At 44.9% G+C, this 22709-nt stretch overlaps 3 protein-coding genes across 5 annotated transcripts in view; 2 read left to right on the forward strand and 1 right to left on the reverse strand.

Moving 5' to 3' along the window:
* The first annotated feature begins 1059 nt into the window (after nucleotides 1-1059).
* Nucleotides 1060-13122, forward strand: ttbk2b (tau tubulin kinase 2b). 2 transcript variants are annotated; one of them, XM_014143966.3, is made up of 15 exons: nucleotides 1060-1317; nucleotides 2311-2436; nucleotides 2785-2932; nucleotides 3114-3187; nucleotides 3339-3479; nucleotides 3879-3983; nucleotides 4274-4339; nucleotides 5870-5962; nucleotides 6070-6195; nucleotides 6419-6576; nucleotides 7238-7454; nucleotides 7940-8157; nucleotides 8763-9222; nucleotides 9510-10222; nucleotides 10483-13122. In XM_014143966.3, the coding sequence occupies exons 2-15, from the start codon at nucleotides 2365-2367 to the stop codon at nucleotides 10847-10849; spliced, it is 2958 nt and encodes a 985-aa protein (XP_013999441.3). In that variant the 5' UTR covers nucleotides 1060-1317; nucleotides 2311-2364; the 3' UTR covers nucleotides 10850-13122. The 2 variants fall into 2 exon arrangements, with proteins under 2 accessions (XP_013999441.3, XP_013999442.3); XM_014143967.3 differs by having other exon boundaries at nucleotides 10486-13122.
* Nucleotides 13123-13254: 132 nt separating this feature from the next.
* churc1 (churchill domain containing 1) lies at nucleotides 13255-15314 on the reverse strand. Its single transcript, NM_001141582.1, is given in 4 exon segments — nucleotides 13255-14274; nucleotides 14577-14647; nucleotides 14857-14992; nucleotides 15204-15314. Coding segments are annotated over 4 exon segments (339 nt in total). The 5' UTR covers nucleotides 15243-15314; the 3' UTR covers nucleotides 13255-14181.
* A 138-nt stretch (nucleotides 15315-15452) lies between these two features.
* Nucleotides 15453-22709, forward strand: part of LOC106571191 (zinc finger protein 106-like) — a 32241-nt gene continuing 24984 nt past the window's right edge. Inside the window, exons 1-7 of one of the 2 annotated variants that reach the window (XM_014143968.3) lie at nucleotides 15453-15575; nucleotides 16087-16172; nucleotides 16449-16510; nucleotides 18358-18558; nucleotides 19703-21205; nucleotides 21494-21863; nucleotides 21985-22054. In XM_014143968.3, the coding sequence (XP_013999443.1) occupies nucleotides 16089-16172; nucleotides 16449-16510; nucleotides 18358-18558; nucleotides 19703-21205; nucleotides 21494-21863; nucleotides 21985-22054 (2290 nt within the window). In that variant the 5' untranslated portion in view covers nucleotides 15453-15575; nucleotides 16087-16088. The remainder of the gene's footprint in view (nucleotides 15576-16086; nucleotides 16173-16448; nucleotides 16511-18357; nucleotides 18559-19702; nucleotides 21206-21493; nucleotides 21864-21984; nucleotides 22055-22709) is intronic. The other variant, XM_014143969.3, reaches the window with a different exon arrangement.

Here is a 22709-nt window from a genome sequence, read left to right on the forward strand (position 1 = left end):
ACTCCCGGGTGTGAGCCAGGTGCCCCGTTCAAAGCCGGCTCCAAACAAAAGTTACGTAATTAAGCATTAAGTAATAAGTAGGATTCTGTATTTTCACATGCAAAAGTGATTGAGTTTGATATATGTCGTCCCGATGAAAACTAGTTTAAAAATTCGAACATATATTTTTGTATATTTTATGGAAAATAGATGTATGTTTCTGTAAGATGCACCACGCTGCCTTGTTGACAACATGACCAAGCGGCGCAGAATACTGTTATATTTGAGAAGGGCGCTCCTCCCTCACCGCTTTTGCCGATCCCGTCATGGGCCATGGACCGGTACCCCGCAGCTCAGCATAATCGATTCTACCCAGTGCTTCTGAGGGGGATTTCCTTCAAGGGGGATCCCAAAGGGGTCACATGTTGAAGGGTGCATACACGGCCAAATCCATAAGTGTCTCATTTGGGTAGTACACTAGGCAATGTCATATTTACTTATTTAGGCAAGTCAAACACATAAGCCCCCGGAGGGCATTTAACTTATCTATTTTTGAAAGCATCACTGCTCAGTCAAGAACATATTCTTATTTACAATGACAGCCTAGGAACAGTGGGCTAACTGGCATGTTCAGGAGCAGAACGACAGATTTCGATATAGCAACCTTTGTTACTGGCCCAACGCTCTAACCACTAGTCTACCTGCCGCACCGTCATACTTTGGATATGTGGATATATATCATAATGCATCATTTGAATTTCCAAAGATATCTATTGTAGCATTTTATAGCACAACTAGCATTAAAATGCCATATTGATTTGATTGGCTGTCTGAACTGCAATTTGTTCAATGCCAGTGCCCTGTCATTGTCAATAATATTCAGGTGTCAATGCAGTACTGCACTGACTCTGCATTGACTCTGCGTTGCTGTCCTGAGGGTGCCACTTTTTTTACGCATAATACTGTACTCTCACAATCGCATCACATTCTCAGCATGCAACAGGAAACACTGTTGATTCTGATGGTGCTGTGACAGTGACATCTATATTCCGTCTTCCTAGCCCGGCAGCGGATATAAACAGAGCATCCTCCTCTCACAGAGAGAACTCTGCAAAGATGCAGAGGGAGGATGGGTGTAAGGGGGAGCGCTTGCCCGTGACGTAACCGATGCTGTTGGGTGAATGAGCGAAGGAGAAACCTCATTATTCCGTTATGTGCACAATAACATGTTTTACGAGTTGAAAGCAGGACTCACAGCAATGGATATGTGGATATGTCAGTTAACTGCCTGCATTTTAAATAGTAGCTACATGTTTGGAAATGGTGCAATCAAACAAGGTAGGTTAGGATGTAATAAGTTAGGATGAAACTGCCGCATGTGCAGCTGCCTTGCTAGCTAGGCTAGCTAACGTTAACGTTAAATAGCATGCTAGCTATTTTGCTAGGTAGCTAAATTACTTTTTCCAGAGATAAGAAAACATTTGCTTGTACCAGCTAACTAGCTAGCTGGTACATGTCGGATAGTTAGGTAGGTACTGTAACTAGCTAACGTTAGTTATCTAGAAAGATAGCTTCGCTAGCATTGGTTTGTTGATAGCTAGCTAACGCTGCCAGGCAGTGATGCAGAGCCAGAGGGTGGCGCTTTATTGTTAAGCAAAGCAAGGTAAGGTCGTCCTGGTGCAGGCTCGCTAATTTTATCAATGCCAGTTAACTGTACAATTTCTCCCTGTACAGCAAGACATTAGACCTAACGTTAGCTAGCGAGCCAACCAGCTTGACCGATAATATCAAATCAAATTCTTATTGACAGAGTTTGTCAAAATGTGCTGAGTATGCTGGAATAGGATTGATATGTTGGTTTGGTAAATTGCTAGCTATCTATGTCTGTTGGCTAACTGAAGCGTCAAAGAGGGTTAAGGGAAGTTGTGAACATCAGCTCTAATGTCATACTGTCAGTGTGGTAATGCATGAGTATTACATTCTTAAAACCACCTAGTGCAGTAAAGGACTTGGATAAAAAAAAATGTATCTACCGTGCAATAGAGGTTGTAGATTCAGCAGATTGGGCTATTAATATGTTCAGTGATTATCCAGTTTGATATAAACAATAATTCTTATAGCTGTGGGTATAAACAAATATATTAAAATGTTTCAATACATCCTTTACTACATTAGTTTATTGGTAAAGAAAATGAAATTACAGTGACAGCACGCAAATTGTGACATCTCTCTGAGGACACATGTAGATGGAGGTAGCCAAGGTCTCCAATACTTTTGCATGATTTGTCAGATAAACATCAACTTGTCTCTGTCCTTTCACCCTTACTGCAGTAAGAAGCCAGTGACACTAATGCCAGGTTCAGACTTTCGTTGGGAGCACTCGAGATGAGTTGCGTTGTAGAGCAGGCGGCAGACATCCTGTCAGTGACAGACCTGGTCCGGGAGAGATGGAGAGTGGTGAGTGACTATAAATACTACCGGCTGCAGAAAGGGCACAGCTAGCTTGCGTCAAATCTGTCTTGTTGCTGCACCCTTTCTCATTGCCAGACTGCAGCAGAGATATTGTCAAGGTGGCCTTCTATAATGTGTTACGTAAGTGTTCATTAATTCAACATTTCTTCAGAATATCATGTTCAACGTAGGATATGGACTGCTGGTGTGTGTACCATTTTTTTCCCCCCCTAGGTACAGTACAGCACTTTTCACACAGGACACTTAGATTTTCACTGTCGCTATCTCTCCTCCCACCATCTCTCTTCTTTCTTTACTACCTGAATTCTACCTTTTCCTCCATTCGATTTGCAGGTGAAGAAGATTGGTGGGGGAGGCTTCGGGGAGATCTACGAGGTACTGGATCAACTGAGCCAGGTCAACGTGGCCCTGAAGGTGGAGTCTGCACAGCAGCCCAAACAGGTGCTGAAGATGGAGGTGGCTGTGCTGAAGAAGCTCCAGGGTGAGAGAGAGGAATATGTCTAAAATGGACATCGTTCGTAAAACACTGAAATGTCCATAACTAGAAAATTCACTTAAAAACCTTTATGGAAAATATTGATTGCATATTTACATGAATCTTTTAGCCAGATACTATACATATCTGGTGTGTCTTATGCTACATTTATGTTTCTCTGTTTCAGGGAAAGATCACGTGTGTCGCTTTGTGGGCTGTGGTCGTAATGACCGCTTCAACTATGTGGTGATGGAGCTTCAGGTAGGCTGTGCAGTGATTGTAATGTGATTTGTGGATTCAAATAACGTATTAGAAAATGTGTGTAAATGCATGATTGAGTAGCTCAGCCTTGGGTGACCATGACAATGTCCCATACCCTATCCCACAAACATTGCTTTACTGTGTCCTATAGGGGAGGAATCTGGCAGACCTGCGCAGAACTATGTCTCGCGGCACCTTCACCATCTCCACCACTCTGAGGCTGGGCAGGCAGATGCTGGAGGCCATCGAGAGCATCCACTCTGTGGGCTTCCTGCACCGGGACATCAAACCGGTAAGAGGCCATGGGGTCACGATGAGGGAACAATGGAGGGTGATGTATCAGGAGTGAGGGAACAAAATGAGAGCGTTAAGGATTTCCTGATAACACCGTAACTTAAAGCATTAATGCAGGTATATCGCATTATTATGCAGTAATAATGTATTGCACAACTTGTCATAAGCATGTATGACCCCCTTATAATGTCTCATGGTCATCTCGTAATGATCCTGACTAAATCACAGACATTTTTATTAATAAGGAACATTTAATAAGACATAATAATAGTACATGGCTCTGCAGAAAAGTGTTACCGGGTTTACCTTGGAGATAATTGCCTGTTCAATCAGATTCATGTTAAGGACGAGACTGAGTAGCACTGACTGATGTTACCTGTGTTTTTTACCGCTCCAGTCAAACTTTGCCATGGGGCGCCTGGCCAGCACGTGCCGATGCTGCTACATGCTTGATTTTGGTCTGGCCCGGCAATTCACCAACTCTTGTCAGGAAGTGCGCCCTGTAAGTATTCCTCCCTGTGTGTGTACGTGCATGCCTGCGGGTGCGTGTGTGTATGTATTAGGTCCCAGTTTCATTTGTGTAATTCTCTGGCTACATTCCAATGTCCACTTATAATGAAGCAATGTATTGGGCATGCATTTGAAGTAGTATGCTAGTGTAAATACTCCAGCTTCAATCTAATTTCTTATCCCTCTCTCTCTCTTTCTCTCTTTCTTTCTCTCTCTCCCTTTCTCTCTCTCCGTCTCTCTCTTTCTCTTTCTTTCTCGCTCTTTCTTCTTTCTCTCTCTCAGCCCCGTCCTGTGGCAGGGTTCAGAGGAACTGTGCGCTATGCCTCAGTCAATGCACACAAGAATAAGGTGAGTCTCTCTCCCCCTCTCCTTTTACTTGGCGTCAACCATATATTATTTGTATATATATATATCCACACACACACACACACACACACACATACATACATACATACAGCTTTTCACACTCTTGGCATTCTCTCATTCTCCAGGTAGTCACCTGGAATGCATTTCAATTAACAGGAGTGCCTTGTTAAAAGTTAATTTGGGGAAATTCATTCCGTCTTAATGCGTTTGAGCCAATCAGTTGTGTTGTGACATGGTAGGGGTGGTATACAGAAGATAGCCCTATTTGTTGAAAGACCAAGTCCATATTATGGCAAGAACAGCTTAAATAAGCAAAGAGAAATGACAGTCCATCATTACTTTAAGACATGAAGGTCAGTCAATCCAGAACATTTCAAGAACGTGGTTTCTTCAAGTGCAGTTGCAAAAACCATCAAGCGATATGATGAAACTGGCTCTCATGAGGACCACCACAGGAAAGGAAGACCCAGAGTTACCTCTGCTGCAGAGGATAAGTTCATTAGAGTTACCAGCCTCAGAAATTGCAGCCCAAATAAATGCTTCACAGAGTACAAGTAACAGACATCTCAACATCAACTGTTCAGAGGAGACTGGGTAAATCAGGCCTTCATGGTCAAATTGCTGCAAAGAAAACACTACTAAAGGACACCAATAATAAGAAGAGACTTGCTTGGGCCAAGAAACACAAACAATTGACATTAGACCGGTGGAAATCTGTCCTTTAGTCCACATTTTTGATTTTTGGTTTCAACTGGTGTGTCTTTGTGAGACGCAGAGTAGGTGAACAGTTGATCTCTGCATTTGTAGTTCCCACCTTGAAGCTTGGAGGAGGTGGTGTGGGGGTGCTTTGCCAGTGATTTATTTAGAATTCAAGGCACACTTAACCAGCATGGCTACCACAGCATTCTGCAGCGATACGCCATCCCATCCGGTTTGCGCTTAGTGGGACTATAATTTGTGTTTCAACAGGACAATGACCCAAAACACACCTCCAGGCTGTGTAAGGGCTATTTGACCAAGAAGTAGAGTGATGGAGTGCTGCATCAGATGACCTGGCCTCCACAATCTCTTGACCTCAACTCAATTGAGATGGTTTGGGATGAGTTGGACCGCAGAGTGAAGGAAAAGCACCCAACAAGTGCTCAGCGTACGTGGGAACTCCTTCAAGACTGTTGGAAAAGCATTCCTCATGAAGCTGGTTGAGAGAATGCTACAAGTGTGCAAAGCTGTCATCAAGGCAAAGGGTGGCTACTTTGAAGAATCTCAAATATAAAATATATTTTGATTTGTTTAACACTTTTTTGGTTACCACATGATTCCATATGTGTAATTTCATAGTTTTGATGTCTTCACTATTATTCTACAATGTAGAAAATAGTAAAAATAAAGAAAAACCCTGGAATGAGTAGGTGTGTCTTAACTTTTGACTGGTACTGTGTGTATATATATACAGCTGTATGACTACATGTTCTCACCTTGCTCACACATGATGTGTGTGTCTGGGGTCTGCAGGAGATGGGTCGCCATGATGACCTCTGGTCTCTCTTCTACATGCTGGTGGAGTTCATGGTGGGCCAGCTACCATGGAGGAAGGTCAAAGACAAAGTAAGGGGGGTGTGTGTGTGTGTGTGTGTGTGTGTGTGTGTGTGTGTGTGTGCGCGTGTGTATGTGTACGTGCATGTGTGTTCATGTTCTTTTCTCTCTACTCACAGGAACAGGTGGGGAACCTGAAGGAGGCCTACGACCATCACCTAATGCTCAAACATCTCCCTTCAGAGTTCAGTGTCTTCCTGGATCATATCCTGACCTTGGACTACTACACTAAGCCTGACTATCAGGTCTATAGCTTTCCATATGTGCTCGTTACCTCATAAATATCCAGTAAATAAACTGAAATTCCAATCTTCCTCAAACTGGAATTAGAATTTTTGTTTACTTCCTGATTTGACTGAATTTGAATGGAATTGACCCCAACCCCTGTGCCTCTGTCTGCCGACAATAGATAATCTTCCCGTTGTCTCGTAATGCTAAATATCAATGGTTTGGGTTGTTCTGTTCCAGCTACTAATATCAGTGTTTGAGAATGCCATGAAGAGTCAAAGTGTGTTGGAGAATGACCCGTATGACTGGGAGAGGTGCGACTCGGAGGATATGCTTACCATCACCGCCTCGGCCACCACCGCTCAGCAATTCACCCGCCTCACACCAGCTTACATGGGGTAAGAACTGAAATAATGGTGGACTAATTGTTTAAAAAAGTAGGGGAAAGGTAGAACTGTGTGGCATCAGAAGTAGGGTTGCAGAAGTTGGGTAACTTAACCAAAATTCCTGCTTATTCCATCCCCATTCCAGGAATCTTTCGACCTGGATTTCTGGAAAACCTGGTCATTTTGGAAAAGTTCCCGAAATTTTGCAACTCAGATCCAAAGTAGTAACTGTTCTATTCTAAGATTCAGAAATGTACTTTGTCTGGCTTCTTGTTGATTGGTGGGATGCAGAATATTTGTGTGAATGCTTGTAATTAATGCCTCATTGGTCAGAATTTGCTGATTGGACTATAATATCTTCCTTCAAATTGACGGGGTCCAACTTTTGTCCGACTCATGCAAGTCAACACATAGGTTGTTTTTATATTCCAAGCTTTTCGGGGGAAGGGGAACCCTGCATAGTCAGTCAGAGATCCCCATGGAAACCACAGTCCTAATTTGTGCTCTGAGAAGTAGCAGCTGAATGACCTTCCACCTCTTTTTCCTCTATCTCCTCTCTCTCCTTTTCTCATTCCCTCCCTCCCTGCTTCTCTCTCTCTTTCCTGTCTCTTACTCTCTTATCTTTCTCATTCTCCCTCTCCCTTTGTCCTTCTCTCTCTCTCTCTCCCCCCAGCATGGCCAACGCCTCGGTGCTCCCCGGCGAGCTGCAGAGGGAGAACACTGAGGACGTACTGCAGGGCGAGCGCCTCAGCGACGCCGACAACTGTCCCCCCATCCCGGCCCAGCATCAACGTGCTGCCCAGGGTGCCGACGTGTGGGAGGAGATGGACCGCAACCGCAACCGAAAACACACCGCAGCCCAGAAACAACAAAAAACACTCATCAGGAAGGTTCGGATTGGAACACACACGCACATTTTTTTTTTTTTTTGTGTGATCTTTTTTAATTTATTGACCATAAAAATAAATACTGGGTTTGAGACAGAGGAACACGTGCTATGAAAGAAACTCCCCTGTTAGTTTCCTTTAACTGCTGCAGTTCAGCTAACCTTGTTTTCAAGCTACTCTACTGTTCTTAGTCCAGCTGCAGTGATGAGTATTAACAATGTGCAGAACACCACTGAGACGCAATTATGTTACGATATGACCTGAACATAGACCGCAACAGCAATCAAATATATTACTAAGGGAGAAGCAAGGGGCTGAATGAGATTAGCTTCTTACCTCATCCCCTCTTTGTGTGTGTGTGTGTGTGTGTGTGTAGGTAGTCACCTGGCTTTGTTAACGTCATATTGTGGAATCTACCTTTTAAAATAGTATTTCCTACTCCCAACACCTTTTTTTGTGACACAGCTACATTCCTACCCCTTCTCCAGGTGGTGAGTGAGGACGAGCACAGCCAGAACCAGGGGGGTAACCAGAGCCCCAACACAGGTTCCGTCCAGAGCTCCCCCAGACGGGTGCGCTCAGAGACCATGTTCCTAGACCGGGCAGCCCCCCTGCTCCGGAGAATGAGACACAGCCAGAGCCTGGCCTTTGAGAAGAGACTGGCCCCTGAACCCAAGCCCACCATCGAACGCTTCCTCGAGGCCTAGTCAGTTCCTTTTACCATTGTGCTAAAGTAGTTGAATCGTTTTATATTGTGCTACAGTAGTTGCATCGTTTATATTGTGCTACAGTAGTTGAATCGTTTATATTGTGCTACAGTAGTTGAATCGTTTATATTGTGCTACAGTAGTTGAATCGTTTTATATTGTGCTACAGTAGTTGAATCGTTTATATTGTGCTACAAAATGCACTAGGACAGTGCTTCTCAAACCGCTAGACATTTCACAGTTTGGTTTTAACCCTGAACTACCACACCTGATTCACCAGTCAAGGGCATGATGATTAGTTGAAAAGTAAAATCAGTGTTCTAGCTCTGGAAGAGATCAAATACATGGAACTGTTGAGGGTCCCCGAGGACAGGTTTGAGAACCACTGCACTAGGACGAGGCAGGCACAAGGCAGAGTGATTTGTTTAAGAAATGAACAGTCCTTAAGACTCCCTTCTGTATTCAGGTTTTTGTTTCAGCCAAGCTCTGTTTTGTTGAACTGTTCATTGGCAAGTTAGGCAGATCTAATTTCCATTAGTCAACTTTAAAGATGAATTGAACGATTACACAAATGTCAATTCCCAAATGTCTTCTATATTTCCAGTCTGGGGAAGCAGCGTCCTCAGGAGCGAGAGAAGACCATCCCAGAGAACGGCGGGGGGCAAGGGGAGCAGGTTGGCACCCCCTGCGACGAGGACCAGGCGACAGGGACCCCCGGCAGAGCAGGGACCCCCGACCAGGAGGAGGGGGCTGGGGCCAGCAGTGGAGGCTTCGTGGCCCTCAACCTTAGTCCTGTACCCCAGGAGGGAGACTCCCAGGAGTGGGTGATGCTGGAGATGGAACAGGGGGGAGGCAGCGGGGCCTCGGGGGCAGCCAAGCCTCCAGGAGACGACTCTCTGGATGGGGATAAACCAGGGACCCAAGCAGAGGCCCAGGACCAACAGCCTCCCTCAGCCCCAATCAGTCCCGTCCAGTCCCACATGGCCCTGCCCTGTACCTGGTTACTGGGCGGAAAGAGGCTGCCTGGGATGCTAGGCCACTTGGGCCGAGCTCAGATGGAGCAGGTGAGTGAAGGTTTGGCAGAAGAAATGCTCACACAGATACTTCATGCATACGTACATTCAAATGTTACTTTTTCTAAATGTTTTGGTGCTGCATTTCTTAAAAATGGCCCTGACAGTGCATTTATATCCACTTTGAAGGAAATGTATTTTACTTCACTGCAGGTTATTTTTTTGAATGCCAAGAACTGTTCACACACACCAGATACACAGAGAAATCTGTACTTCGCTCTACTTGTGCCTCCTCACCCCGTCTCCCAATCAACTCTGCCTTGTGTCTCTATTTACAGTCTCCCAACCCCGTACCGCAGTCCCCCGTGACAGAGAAGAGTGAAGCCATACCGCTAGAGGCCCCGTTCACCAGACCCACTGAACCCCAAGAGGGCAAGGTTGGTGAGACGGTCCAGTCAGCCCCCAGCCCTGTGCCAAGCCTCATCCCAGCCCACCTCGCCAACGATAAAGACCCAGAGAGCGACTCTGGCCTCCCCGACCGGTCCTCTGAACCCAACCAGCGCCCCCAGGTGGAGAAAGCTAGAGGCGCCGCAGAGAATGCAGGCACTGTCTCCTCCTCACCCTCCCCGGTCCTCCTGCAAAGGGACTCCCCCTCCTCGTCCAGACTGAGCCGCATCCCTGTACGAGACCCAACTACCGCCCCGGATTCCCCCACCCCCCTCACCACGGATCGCCGTCACCGCTGGAGCAGCCCCGTGCCCGGCTCGCCCTTCCACTCGCCCTCACCATCCCTCTCTTGCGACAACCTGCTGCCCTGTGTTGTCCGGGAGCGTCTCCTGTCCTGCTCAGACCGCGGCTCACGCTCCGACTGGCTTGGGGAGGACCGCGACTCCCTCTCGCTCTCCTCCTCGGGCAGCAGGAGTAAGATCCCGCGTCCCGTTAACCCCCCTCTTCTGGGGCCCGAGCAGCATCAGCAGCTCTCCTCCTCCGGCAGGTTCCTGCCTCGCCCGCCTCCCGGGAAACCGCCCACCCGCCCGGCTGTAGACAACAGGTATGAAAAACATGGCATGATGTCACAGCACTGGGCCACATTCAGTAGGGCAAGCGTTATGGCACGTTGCATATAGAAATGTGATGAATACCGCTGGCGTAATTTCTCATTGGACATCCTCTATTTTTCCAGTCTGTCTGCTCTACATTACATATCCGTGTCTGAAAGTTCCACAACGTTGTGCCCTGCCGAACGCAACCTTGGTAGGCTGTAATAGTAAGGGTTGCAGTTTTTATTTTTTATTCTGTTCTCTGACCCAGTAGGCACCGGCGGTTCCGGGTGCGCGCTAGCAGCACCAGCGATGCTGACTTCCTGGCCAGCCTGACCCAGCTGATGAAGGACCGCGGCGGTGCACTCTTCAGTCCACCACCGCGCCCCCGTAGCTCCTCCTCCTTGCTGCAGCGCTCACTCAGCTCCTCCCCCTCCCGTCACGAGCTCCGCGAGGGGGGTGGGGTCTTCGTGGAGCGCAGCGGCTCTCCGTCCAGCTTCTCGGGGTCCCCTCCCCCTCCGCGGTACCCCCAGGACAGGCTCAGCGGGCAGCAGGGAATACCGTGGGGTGCAGGGCCCGGTGCCCGAGGGAGAGTCTCCAGTCACGAGGGCAAAGGCAGTGGCAAAGTGAGCCGATAAGTGGACAGAATTGGCAACAGGTTGTTGTGCAGTAGGAGGATGAATGTTGTCCTGGAGGCAGAGCTCAGCAATTTCCACTAGATAGGCCAGCTGCAAAGTCAAAATTGGCTATATATCGTAACAATTAGGTCTTAATAGGGTTAGGTTTAAATTGATATTTTTGTACTTTGTGGCTGTGTCAGCTAGTGATCAACCTGCAGAGCTGCTTCCAGTACATGAGTCATCCCAATAAATGCAGAAGGGCATACTGTAGTAAAACGTTTTGCTCCGGTTAACAGACATGTTCAGGATGTACCTCTCCGTTTCACTGAGATTCAAAACGTTTCCTCCCCACTGCACACGACCCAGGCGGCAATGGTGACTAAGACTGTAATAATGTATGTACAGAGAATATACTGTATCTGGTCTTTGATAGCATGTGTAAATATCTATTATCTACTACTGTACTCCAGGGAATGTACTGTATGTAATGTAAAATGTATGATAGAATGTATCTATTTATTTGTTGGATGCGTCTCAAACTAAGTACTTGACAAATGTAGCTCGATTCTGCAGTCGAAACGAAGAAAAGGTTTCCTAAAAAACCTTGAATGCCAACTCTTCTCTCCCCGACCCTAGTCCTGTGCTCTTAACACTATGTATGTGTGTATGCAATGAGACCAAAAAGATCTGTATTGTATCATATTTGAGGAATGGAAAGGAGGTCTCCTAGTGTGTGTGTATATGGACCATTTGAAAAACCCTAGTATAGAGAGCACTTTAATGCTGTTCAATCAAACTACGTTTTCCTCTTATTGCACCAACACATCAGCCTTCATTTGTGAGGACCAGGGTCTGTAAACTTCATTCCTCCTTTCCCTTAGAAACCACTACAGTAGATGAAACAAATTGTAATTCGAGCTATTTAAAATGTCACTCACTCTGGCATATTTACAATGTATTTGTATGCTTTTGTTGTGAGGAAATCTCTTCGGTCATGCAGAGGTGTCACAATGTTGGAATGTAAAGAAAAATCACATCTCATACTGAATTAATGTAACAAGTGCATGGATATCATTGCAAATATATTATTTTTTTTATCATTTGTACAGTGTCCGCAAAAAAAACAAATCTGTATTTTTTAATAAACTGGTCCCGATCAAATATATTTATGATGCAGACCAGCAAAATAAGAGTATTTTTATTTCACCACTGCAGAATAATTTATCATAATTTCAGGATTGCAGAAAATCAAATCGGGTATACATTTGGCATTTAGTGAAGCAAAAATATAAATGTAACATGCCACAATTTCAAATATTTTACTGAGTTAAAGTTCATATAAGGAAATCAGTCAATTGAAATAAATCCATTAGTCCCTAATCTATGGATTTCACATGATTGGGAATACAGATATGCATCGGTTGGTCACAGATAGGGGCGTGGATCAGAAAACCACAGTATCTGGTGTGACCACCATTTGCCTCATGCACCGTGACATCAAAGTTGATCAGGCTGTTGATTGTGGCCTGTGGAATGTTGTCTCACTCTTCAATGGCTGTGCGAAGTTTCTGGATATTGGTGGGAAATGGAACACGCTCAATGGGTGACATGTCTGGTGAGTATGCAGGCCATGGAAGAACTGTGACATTTTCAGCTTCCAGGAATTGTGTGCAGCACCTTGAGACAAGGAGCCGTGCATTATCATGCTGAAACATGAGGTGATGGCAGCGGATGAATGGCACGACAATGGGCCTCAGAATCTCATCACGCTATCTCTGCATTCAAACTGCTATCGATAAAATGCAATTGTGTTCGATTTCCGTAGCTTATGCCTGCCCATACCATAACCCCACTGCTACCATGGGGAACTCTGTTCACAACGTTGACATCAGCAAACCGCTCGCCCACACGACGCCATACGTGGTCTGCGGTTGTGAGGCTGTTTGGACATACTGGCAAATTCTCTAAAATGACATTGGAGGCAGCTTATGGTAGAGAAATTAACATTAAATTATCTGGCAACAGCTCTGGTGGACATTCCTGCAGTCAAAATGCCAATTGCACGCTCCATCAGCTTGAGCCATATGTGGCATTGGGTTGTGTGACAGAACTGCACATTTTAGAGTGGCCTTTAATTGTCACCAGCGCAAGGTGCACCTATGTAATGATCATGCTGTTTAATTAACTTCTTGATATGCCACACCTGTCAGGTGGATGGATTCTTTTGGCAAAGGAGAAATGCTCACTAATAGGGATGTAAACAAATGTGTGCAATAAAATTTGAGAGAAAAGCTTTTTGTGCATATGGAACATTTCTGGTATCTTTTATTTCATCCCATGAAACATGTGATCAACACTTTACATGTTGCGTTTATATTTCTGTAAAGTATATATGAAATAATATATTTTCAAAGTAGTAGACTACCTACACGTTGTCTTTATTACGTTACGATTCAACCAACAAATGCGTACAAAGTGTCAAGTTCCATTGCCCCCCAAACATACAAACATTTGTTTTACTTAATATTTATATTTAAAAAACAATACTGTCAAATCTATTTAAACAGACATGTGATCTGTAACAGTTATGTATCCTTAACAGCAGTCTAACTAGGGTTCCAAGCCCTACAAAATAACCTCAACCTAAGCCCTGTCCAGAAACAACCCTTAGCCCCAACCTAGGCCCTGTCCAGAAACAACCTTTAGCCCCAATCTAGGCCCTATCCAGAAACAACCCTTAGCCCCAACCTAAACCCTATCCAGAAACAACCCTTAGCCCCAACCTAGACCCTGTCCAGAAACAACCCCTAGCCCCCAAACCTTCAATAAACTTAATGTAGATCCATAGCTATATGTGATATGGTAGTAGCTCCTTCTTGCGCTCTGATAAGCCAAGATTAATCTCTGATAGTGCTTATGGGGTAGGGGGTTGGGGTTGTTACTGAGTGAACTAGGCCCTAAATCTAATTCTAGCAAAATTGGACAGTATATACATCTGTGGTCAGTGAAGAGTAGCATGTACTATACTATGTAGTCTTTGCTTACCCTTACTGCTGATGAAAAATCTATGTTAAAGAAGACTGGTATTGTTCTTTCAGTTTGATGAATATAGGACTTGCCATCTTAGACAAGCTCTGTGTTCTATAAGTGAAATGTTATGTCTGGGCAGAGCCACATGGAGATGCATGGCTATATGGCTTTGGGTTTGAGATGTGATATGTGTTCTAGAATACCTGCTCTATTTTCTAGAATGCTAATAGTCTATCTCTTTCATGGGACTTCTGGTCCATGTTGAGCTAGCAGTTCTTGATTGTTTACATCTGGTCATCTCAGTCTGTCATTGTACTCTTCTAGAAGAGAGGGGCGGTTTGCCTGGGATCATCTGGCAGCACACTGATGGAGTCCTCCGCCTTCCCACACAGCATGCACAACATTGTGTACTCCTGGAGTGGATAGAGGCCCATGACGTTACCGTCAGGAGAGAAACACCCACCTTGGACCAACATCATTTTTTATAGTTTCTTTCACATAATGGTATGGAAGTCTTCAACCCTTTTCACACCATTGTGCCGACCCGAACCTTACTGTGCTGGCTCGGATATATTCTCTATTATTACTCTGGTGGATGTGTAACCAGGCCAGGACAGTACAACTTGCCTTGGTTCGGTTTGGCTCAGTAGCGTGAACAGGGTATTATTGCACTGTTATTCAGTGGGTATTTAACCTTCAAAGGATAACTTTTTACCTGATAATCGTCCACCACAGAGAAGGTATACTCATGCCTGGCTACGACGTGGTCACAGTTTTTACACACATCTGCCAGGTAGTAAAGAAATGCCACTCGTAAGATGAAAATCATCTCCAGCACAGCCACACACACACCTTTCTCAGGACCATGTTCATTAGACACAAAACAGAAGAAATTGGGAGATACTATCCGAAATTGTCCAATTAGAAATGCTTGTCTTTGTTTGCTGTTGCAAAAACTTTTGACCCGAAACATCACTGGAACAACATTGACTCACGATCATAGGTGACTATCTCTTCTCCATCCTCATCTTCTGTGGCCTTGTTGCTGATCAACACAAAGTCCCTCTGGTGACAGTTGGCACAGCCCAGGTAGTTCATCAGGTAGGAGCCATTCTCCAAACATGTGTTCCCCTGACAACCAGAGATGAGGGTATTTTACAGTTGACAAACAATTATCTAAGCTAGATTCCATATTCAGTTTGACAGAAAAATCCTCAACGTAAAATTGATCAAAGCAGTCATCATAAAATACAGAGTTATATACTGTTACTAGGTGACTACTACTGCAAATATGTTTACACTAGATTCTCAGTTTTGGTCAGATTTTTTTAACCAGACTCACCCTGTCAGGGTACTCTTTCTGCACACAACCATTACACATTTTGCTCCTTTTCAAAAAGCCAGCAATAGACACAGTAAAAACGGGTAGTAATCTCTAACTATATGATGTGACTCGTTTTCTCACGACAGTAAATTATTATCTTTCAATTCTCAACAAAAAAGGTTTTCTTCACTGAAGCTACTTCCGCAATGACAGGCTATTCTAAACTTCCGGGATTAGAACTAGAGGATGCATCTGATTGGCTCTTCGGGCCAACTATGACGAGGTGGATCAGTAGTGGTCGGGTGTTTTGTGGACCACAAGCATGGCGACCAAATTGGCCATGTGAGATTTGCTGAGTACAATAATATATATTTAAAAAAACTCTAGGAGGTAAGTATGGTTTGTACACTGCAATGTATGTTTCTACACAATTCGTAAACTAACATGTCTGTGGTCCTGGTATCTTGAGAATGTTTTGAAAACGTGTTTGCCATATTTTGCAAACGAAGCTAAGTTAGCTAGCCAGCCAACCAACCTCTAACGTTAGCTAGCTAAACCTTGACAAACGGACAGTAGTAATACAATGTTAAAAAGAGCTAGCTAACAATATAATGCATTGTTTGTATCTGCCTGTTTGTAAATTAAATTGTAAGTAATTGTGTATTGGATAGGTTGTCATAACACACCATCTCACAGACACTCAAATATTATATTGTTGTCTCCAGGTGGTAAGAAATTGCACGGTAGGCAGTGATTCATAACTCCAAAGACGAGGTAGTTTTTACATTGTTAAAAGCCTTGTCTTTGGAGTTTTAAATCATATCAAGGTAGTTAGGTTTGGAACTGTCATTAGCTCCTTAGCTATCTTCAAAATGTGCTGCATATAATCTTTCGTTTCCAGGGATGACACCGACTAAGAAGACCCCAAGCGTGAAGGTGGAGGTGTCTTGCTATTGTATATTATGTCGCAAGGTCTACCTGAAAAATGTAAGAGCAATCTTATTATTGATAAAACCATATTTCCCAGAACATAACACATTTCAACTGGATTACTTGTACAGTGTTAGACAATATTTTATAGATAAGAAATTATAATTGTCCATACAATATTGGCTACAATGTTATAGATACTGTGATTTGGTTTAGCGATTCCAGGCTGAAGCCAATTGCATGATGTTTATTGGCATTTTACACGATTGCCATATCTTGAGAGATGTTATTCAAGTTCAGATTTTTTAAATTCTTCTCCTAACTATCCTACAGGATGCGCACAAGCACATGCAGAGCATGCTACACCACCGAGAGCTTGAGAATGTGAAGGGCAGGTGAGATTCAATTCCCAACCATACAGGTCTTTTGTGAACTGAATAACATATCTTAATGCAGACATATCTGTAATAATGTGTACCATGTCCCTACAAAAAATTATGCTTTCAAGTGTAAAGACTTGACTCTCTATTACTTGGTGGTGGTTAGTTCCACACACCGTCTAAGTTCCATTTCTAGACCTGATATTAAGTTGATATGCATTATGTTTAAATTGTAATATAAATTGTTCTTCCTGTTGTGAGAACATTTTTCCACTCAGGGCACCATTGGGAATGAAACCCTGGTCTCAATTGGGCTGCCCTGAGTAACTAAAAGTTAATAAATAAATAATCACTATTAGAGAATTAAGCATGACCAGGACTAGAGAAATAAGCATGACCAGGACTAGAGAAATAAGCATGGCCAGGACTAGAGAAATAAGCATGGCCAGGACTAGAGAAATAAGCATGGCCAGGACTAGAGAAATAAGCATGGCCAGGACTAGAGAAATAAGCATGGCCAGGACTAGAGAAATGAGCATGGCCAGGACTAGAGAAATAAGCATGGCCAGGACTAGAGAAATAAGCATGGCCAGGACTAGAGAAATAAGCATGGCCAGGACTAGAGAAATAAGCATGGCCAGGACTAGAGAAATAAGCATGGCCAGGACTAGAGAAATAAGCATGGCCAGGACTAGAGAAATAAGCATGGCCAGGACTAGAGAAATAAGCATGGCCAGGACTAGAGAAATAAGCATGGCCAGGACTAGAGAAATGAGCATTATGAGGACTAGAGAAATGAGAATTATGAGGACTAGAGAAATGAGCATTATGAGGACTAGAGAAATGAGCATTATGAGGACTAGAGAAATAAGCATTATGAGGACTAGAGAAATAAGCATTATGAGGACTAGAGAAATAAGCATGGCCAGGACTAGAGAAATAAGCATTATGAGGACTAGAGAAATAAGCATTACGAGGACTAGAGAAATAAGTATTACGAGGACTAGAGAAATAAGCATTACGAGGACTAGAGAAATAAGCATTACCAGGACTAGAGAAATAAGCATTACCAGGACTAGAGAAATAAGCATTATGAGGACTAGAGAAATAAGCACCTGAGAAATAAGCATGGCCAGGACTAGAGAAATAGCATGGCCAGGACTAGAGAAATAGCATGGCAAGGACTGGAGAAATAAGTATCACCAGGACTAGAGAAATAAGCATCACCAGGACTGGATAAATAAGCATGACCAGGACTAGAGAAATAAGCATGACCAGGACTAGAGAAATAAGCATCACCAGGACTAGAGAAATAAGTATCACCAGGACTAGAGAAATAAGCATCACCAGGACTGGAGAAATAAGCATGGCCAGGACTGGAGAAATAAGCATGGCCAGGACTGGAGAAATAAGCATGGCCAGGACTGGAGAAATAAGCATGGCCAGGACTAGAGAAATAAGCATGGCCAGGACTAGAGAAATAAGCATGGCCAGGACTAGAGAAATAAGCATGGCCAGGACTAGAGAAATAAGCATGGCCAGGACTAGAGAAATAAGCATGGCCAGGACTAGAGAAATAAGCATGGCCAGGACTAGAGAAATAAGCATGGCCAGGACTAGAGAAATAAGCATGGCCAGGACTAGAGAAATAAGCATGGCCAGGACTAGAGAAATAAGCATGGCCAGGACTAGAGAAATGAGCATGGCCAGGACTAGAGAAATAAGCATGGCCAGGACTGGGGAAATAAGCATGGCCAGGACTGGGGAAATAAGCATCGCCAGGACTAGAGAAATAAGCATCGCCAGGACTAGAGAAATAAGCATTATGAGGACTAGAGAAATAAGCCACCCCTCTTCCCCAGGGATTGTAGGCACTGGTGCAAAGTGTGCAAAGTGTCCTCTCAGGGTTTGACTGAGTACGCCGAGCACATCTCCACCCAGTCACACGGAGACAAGATGAAGAACCCGCCACGGAAGACTAAGCCTACGTATGTGGAACAAGACCTTGACGCAGAGCTGCTCTCCAAAGTCAGGGAAAGGAACAAACAACTGAATAAGATGGAGTGAGTTCCATGTTTATTACATTGTCTCTTCATTTTAGACAACAGGAGACCTGAGAGTACTTTGTAAAATGTTGAAAATATTATTACAGCTTCCTTGATATAAAGCAGCTACATGCACTACATTGTCTTTGTCATACAAGACACATGAGATACTAGAGTCTGCTTAGCAAAGAAGCAAGTCTTTTAGGGATGTGCATCTTTCCTTTCAAGACAATTCCAAAATTACCTAGATACATGGGATACGATACAGGAACGATACGTTTAAGTTTAAAGGATTCAGTGCGATTCGTTTGATTAAAGGAATGAATCGATGCCATTTGATAGGATTACGATTCGATGAACTAACATTTGTTGCACTAACACATACATTTTCCATTCTAAATGAAAATCTAGAGCTGATAGAGCTCATGAGCTGGTGTGTGTGTGTGTGTGTGTGTGTGTGTGTGTGTGTGTGTGTGTGTGTGTGTGTGTGTGTGCGCGCGCGTTAAGGATATGACTAGGGATGCAAATTTTGGTCAATTGTTGCCGAATAAACAACCCCCATTAACCGGTTAAGAAAGGGTTAAATACTTTTATTCCGGTAAAACACCATTTTCAACAGCGCTTTTGATAAAGAATAACCTAGCAAATTACATTGGTTGTTACTCAGCTAATAAAGCACAATGTTGCACAAGCCATTTAACAAACATTTGAATGCTCAAGGTGACATGCATGATCAGGAATAGGCCTACCTCTTGTTGGTCAGCGCGCGAAGCTGAGCACTGTTTGACTATGCTACTGATATTGCCTGGGGTTAATGCAAAATGATTTGTAGATCAATGACTGTCAACACAATTACTTGCTTAGTTCGACAATGAAGGAGAGGACATAGTTGTCACAAAAGAGGAGGAATTTTCGGAAGGTAAACATAAAGTTATTTGAGCAACCCAAAAATTATGAACCGGTGATTTGTAATGTTTGAATCGATGTTCTGACCGATGCATTCTACATTTGGATCGCCTGGGGTCCATGCTACATTTGGATCGGTTTGGGACCTGCGGGCCAACGCACTAATTTCTTAGAAATTTGAACCAGGTACCGATGCCTATTGTTAAATCCCTACTGGCTTTATTTTGAACGTCATTCCGTTTGTCTTCCAACATAGGAAAAAGAAAAAGAGGAAGAAAAGGAAACAAAATCTAAAAATGGAAGCGCAGCAAGACCAGGAAAAGCGGAAATGTCCCAAGCAGACAAAGGGACAAGCACTGAAATGGATACCGCAAGTAGCAAAACTAAAATTAGCTAAATCGAAAACACCCAAAAAACTGTCCAAAGAGAAGAAACCCCAACAGAAGACATTATCACAGCCACTCAGTGGTAAGATGGTTCAAAACAAGGAGAACAGGCTCGCCTGTGAACTCAAGTGTCTGCCCCCCAGTCAGCCAGCCACACCGCAGGGGCAGAGTGGAGCTCAGCCTCCCTGGCCAGAGTTTAGGGGACCCCCAGGTGGAACATGCCACCCCTATAGTGAACAACACACCCAGTCCACATTGTCCCAGCCCCATCAAGTTGGCATTGATGACAATCCTCCAATTTCTGTCAGTCCTGACGTCCAGAGCCTGGGCACTAGTGTCAGAGGAAGGGGCTTCAAAGCTAGCAGGTCCAATACATTTCATAAGAGCCTTAGAGGAGCCGGACTAAATCCTGTGACACCACCACCAGGCCAGCTGAGGTGGCCTAAAACCAGCCAGTTGGGTTACGAGTTCTATGGGCAGGCACCCAGTAGGCCCAGCCCCAGAAAGACCCAGGATATGGACTTCACTAGTGATCACCTACCTTCAAAAGGAGCAATCATCTTCAGCCCAGGGGAGGGACTTCCTGGTAGTACCACTGCCTCCGTCTCTACCTCCAGCTCAGGTCCCTCTGGTCAGGGTGACAGCGACAAGGGCCGGATACGGAGCGTGGACGTCACTGTGATGCTGCGTCAGGTCCGGAGAGCCCTGGGGGTGAGGGAGCCCCCAAGAGCCTCTTCCGTCACCCCGACTCTCACCACAACTCGGGGCCATCGCAGGGGGGCAGAGGTCGAGGCCGAGGAGGGCCTAACCAGAAGGACACAGAGGACCAAGCGCGGAGAGGCAGCCACACTTCCCAGCTCCGCAGTCAGCCAGTTCACCAGCCTCCCCTCCACCACCACCTCCCTGCAGTCCCCACAGGTTAGCACTACCAGATCTGTGGCTTCAAGTGAAACTTGGCCTCTCCCTGGCAACCAAGCTAAACGAAGATCAACCCGATACCCCAGGGTAGAGGAAAACAGTAACTCACAACCGACCAAGGAAGGTGCTTCAGACACATACGGTCCAGGTAGCAGCCAAACCAATCCCCAGGAATCTTCAACTGTGCCCCAACTGAGCACCCTTCCACGACCCACCTCTCTGAAGAGGGACTTGACCCGACGTATCAGCAAACCTGGAGCCCACGAGCCTAACCTGAATGCAGCTCGCCGGATACGGAAGGGCGAGGGAGAGAAGGAGACTGGGACAGGGGCGGGGCTCAAACCCACACTGAAGAAGCTGCTCAGCTCAGCGGGGTCACAGAGGAAGGTCAACTGGAGGGAGATGTACCAGGAGGCCAACCGGAAGAAGCAAGAGAAAGTCAAAGGCATGCCCAGGTGAGGGAGGGCAGCACTTAGGACTGGTTTACTAAACCCAGGTTATGTCTTGTCTTGGACTAAAACGTACTGGGATGGATATTCTTCATTTAGAATGATTGGTTTGAAGTCCATGACCAGGAAAGCAATTTGATTATTCTGGACCATTGTGTGTATTTTTTTTAACAATGCAGTTTAAGACTAAGATAAAATCAAACTGTCTCTTTTGACTGTTGCTCTGGGAGCATGCGTCTGTTTTGCTCACTACAATATTATCTGTAATTGTAAGGTAATGGTTTCATGTTGCAGGTTTGGCATTGAACTGGTGAACCCCCTTTCTGACCCAGAGGGCCTGGCACTGGACGAAGACGAGGACCTCCCCCTAACAGAGGGCTTCCAATGGGAGTCTGCCTTTCCCGACGGAGCCCCGCCCCCTGCAGCCCTACCCACTCCCTCTCTCCCGCAGGCAATGCCTGCTAGTGATGTCATCAGAGAGCGACCGTCAGAGGCTCGGACGCTGGGATCGGAGCAGTCTAGCACTGCACTGCGGGATAGCAGGTCATCCCGAGCCCCTCAGTCTTTATGTGTGAAGACTGAACCAGAGCAGTACAGGGAGGCAGGAGTGGACAGTGAACAGAGCCAGTTGAATACAAAGACGAAAAAGAAGAAGCGGAAAGTGGTAAGGGGAAGAGTTATTAGACAATCAGGCTGCTACTTTTCCTGCTTCTTTCAAGTCTATTGATGTTAACAGATGTGCCAGCTAGTGTTTATCCTTCTCTTTTCCTCTGTCTTTGTCTCAGGATAGTGACTTGTTAGATGCCTCTGGTGTGGATCAGAGTGGGAAAAAGCAGAAGGTTAAGTCAAACAGCGGTAAGTTGTTTCTTAAGAAATATTTAGTGGTACCCTCCTTCCTGAAATACGCCCATATTGTTACTTCTGTGTCTACATTATAATCGGTTCTACCCCGGTATAAAAGAAAGAGCCCGGTATTGTTACTGGACCTATTGTAAACAGCATGTGTAGTAATTGCATAGCTTTAGATTCTATCCCTGTAACCCCACTGAACTTAATGATTTTTCGTTGTAAATTTAGCCAATTTGACGACCGCGCATAGGCCAAATACGCCTTTGCGTTACCTCCAACTCCGGCTGCTTTCAGGAGTGCTTGCTGTTGCTCACTAGTCAGTGAAAAAAATGTCTGCACAGCCGCACTTACCCCGGAATGAGCCGGCGCAGAGGGCTCGGGCACCACCCATGGCCAAATGAGCCGCATTGGGAACAAGGTTCGGGGGGTTGGCACCGCCAAATTTATTTGTTGTCAGATTTACTTCTCGGCTTGCTTTTATTGTTGTTACTCGAGTCCATTACCGGTGCCTGGGGTATGGGTAGCCGTGACTACAAGCACTGCAAAGTGAGCAGAATTAGATGAATTGAACTATCTCTGTCCATGTGGAGGGTTGGTCCACTGTCCCTGCAATAGCAGTTTTAGCGGTGGGGTTCAACTCTGTCATCAAAGCGGAGGTAGA

Source organism: Salmo salar, chromosome 15, assembly GCF_965601325.2.
Source record: "Salmo salar chromosome 15, fSalSal1, whole genome shotgun sequence".
NCBI lineage: Eukaryota > Metazoa > Chordata > Actinopteri > Salmoniformes > Salmonidae > Salmo > Salmo salar.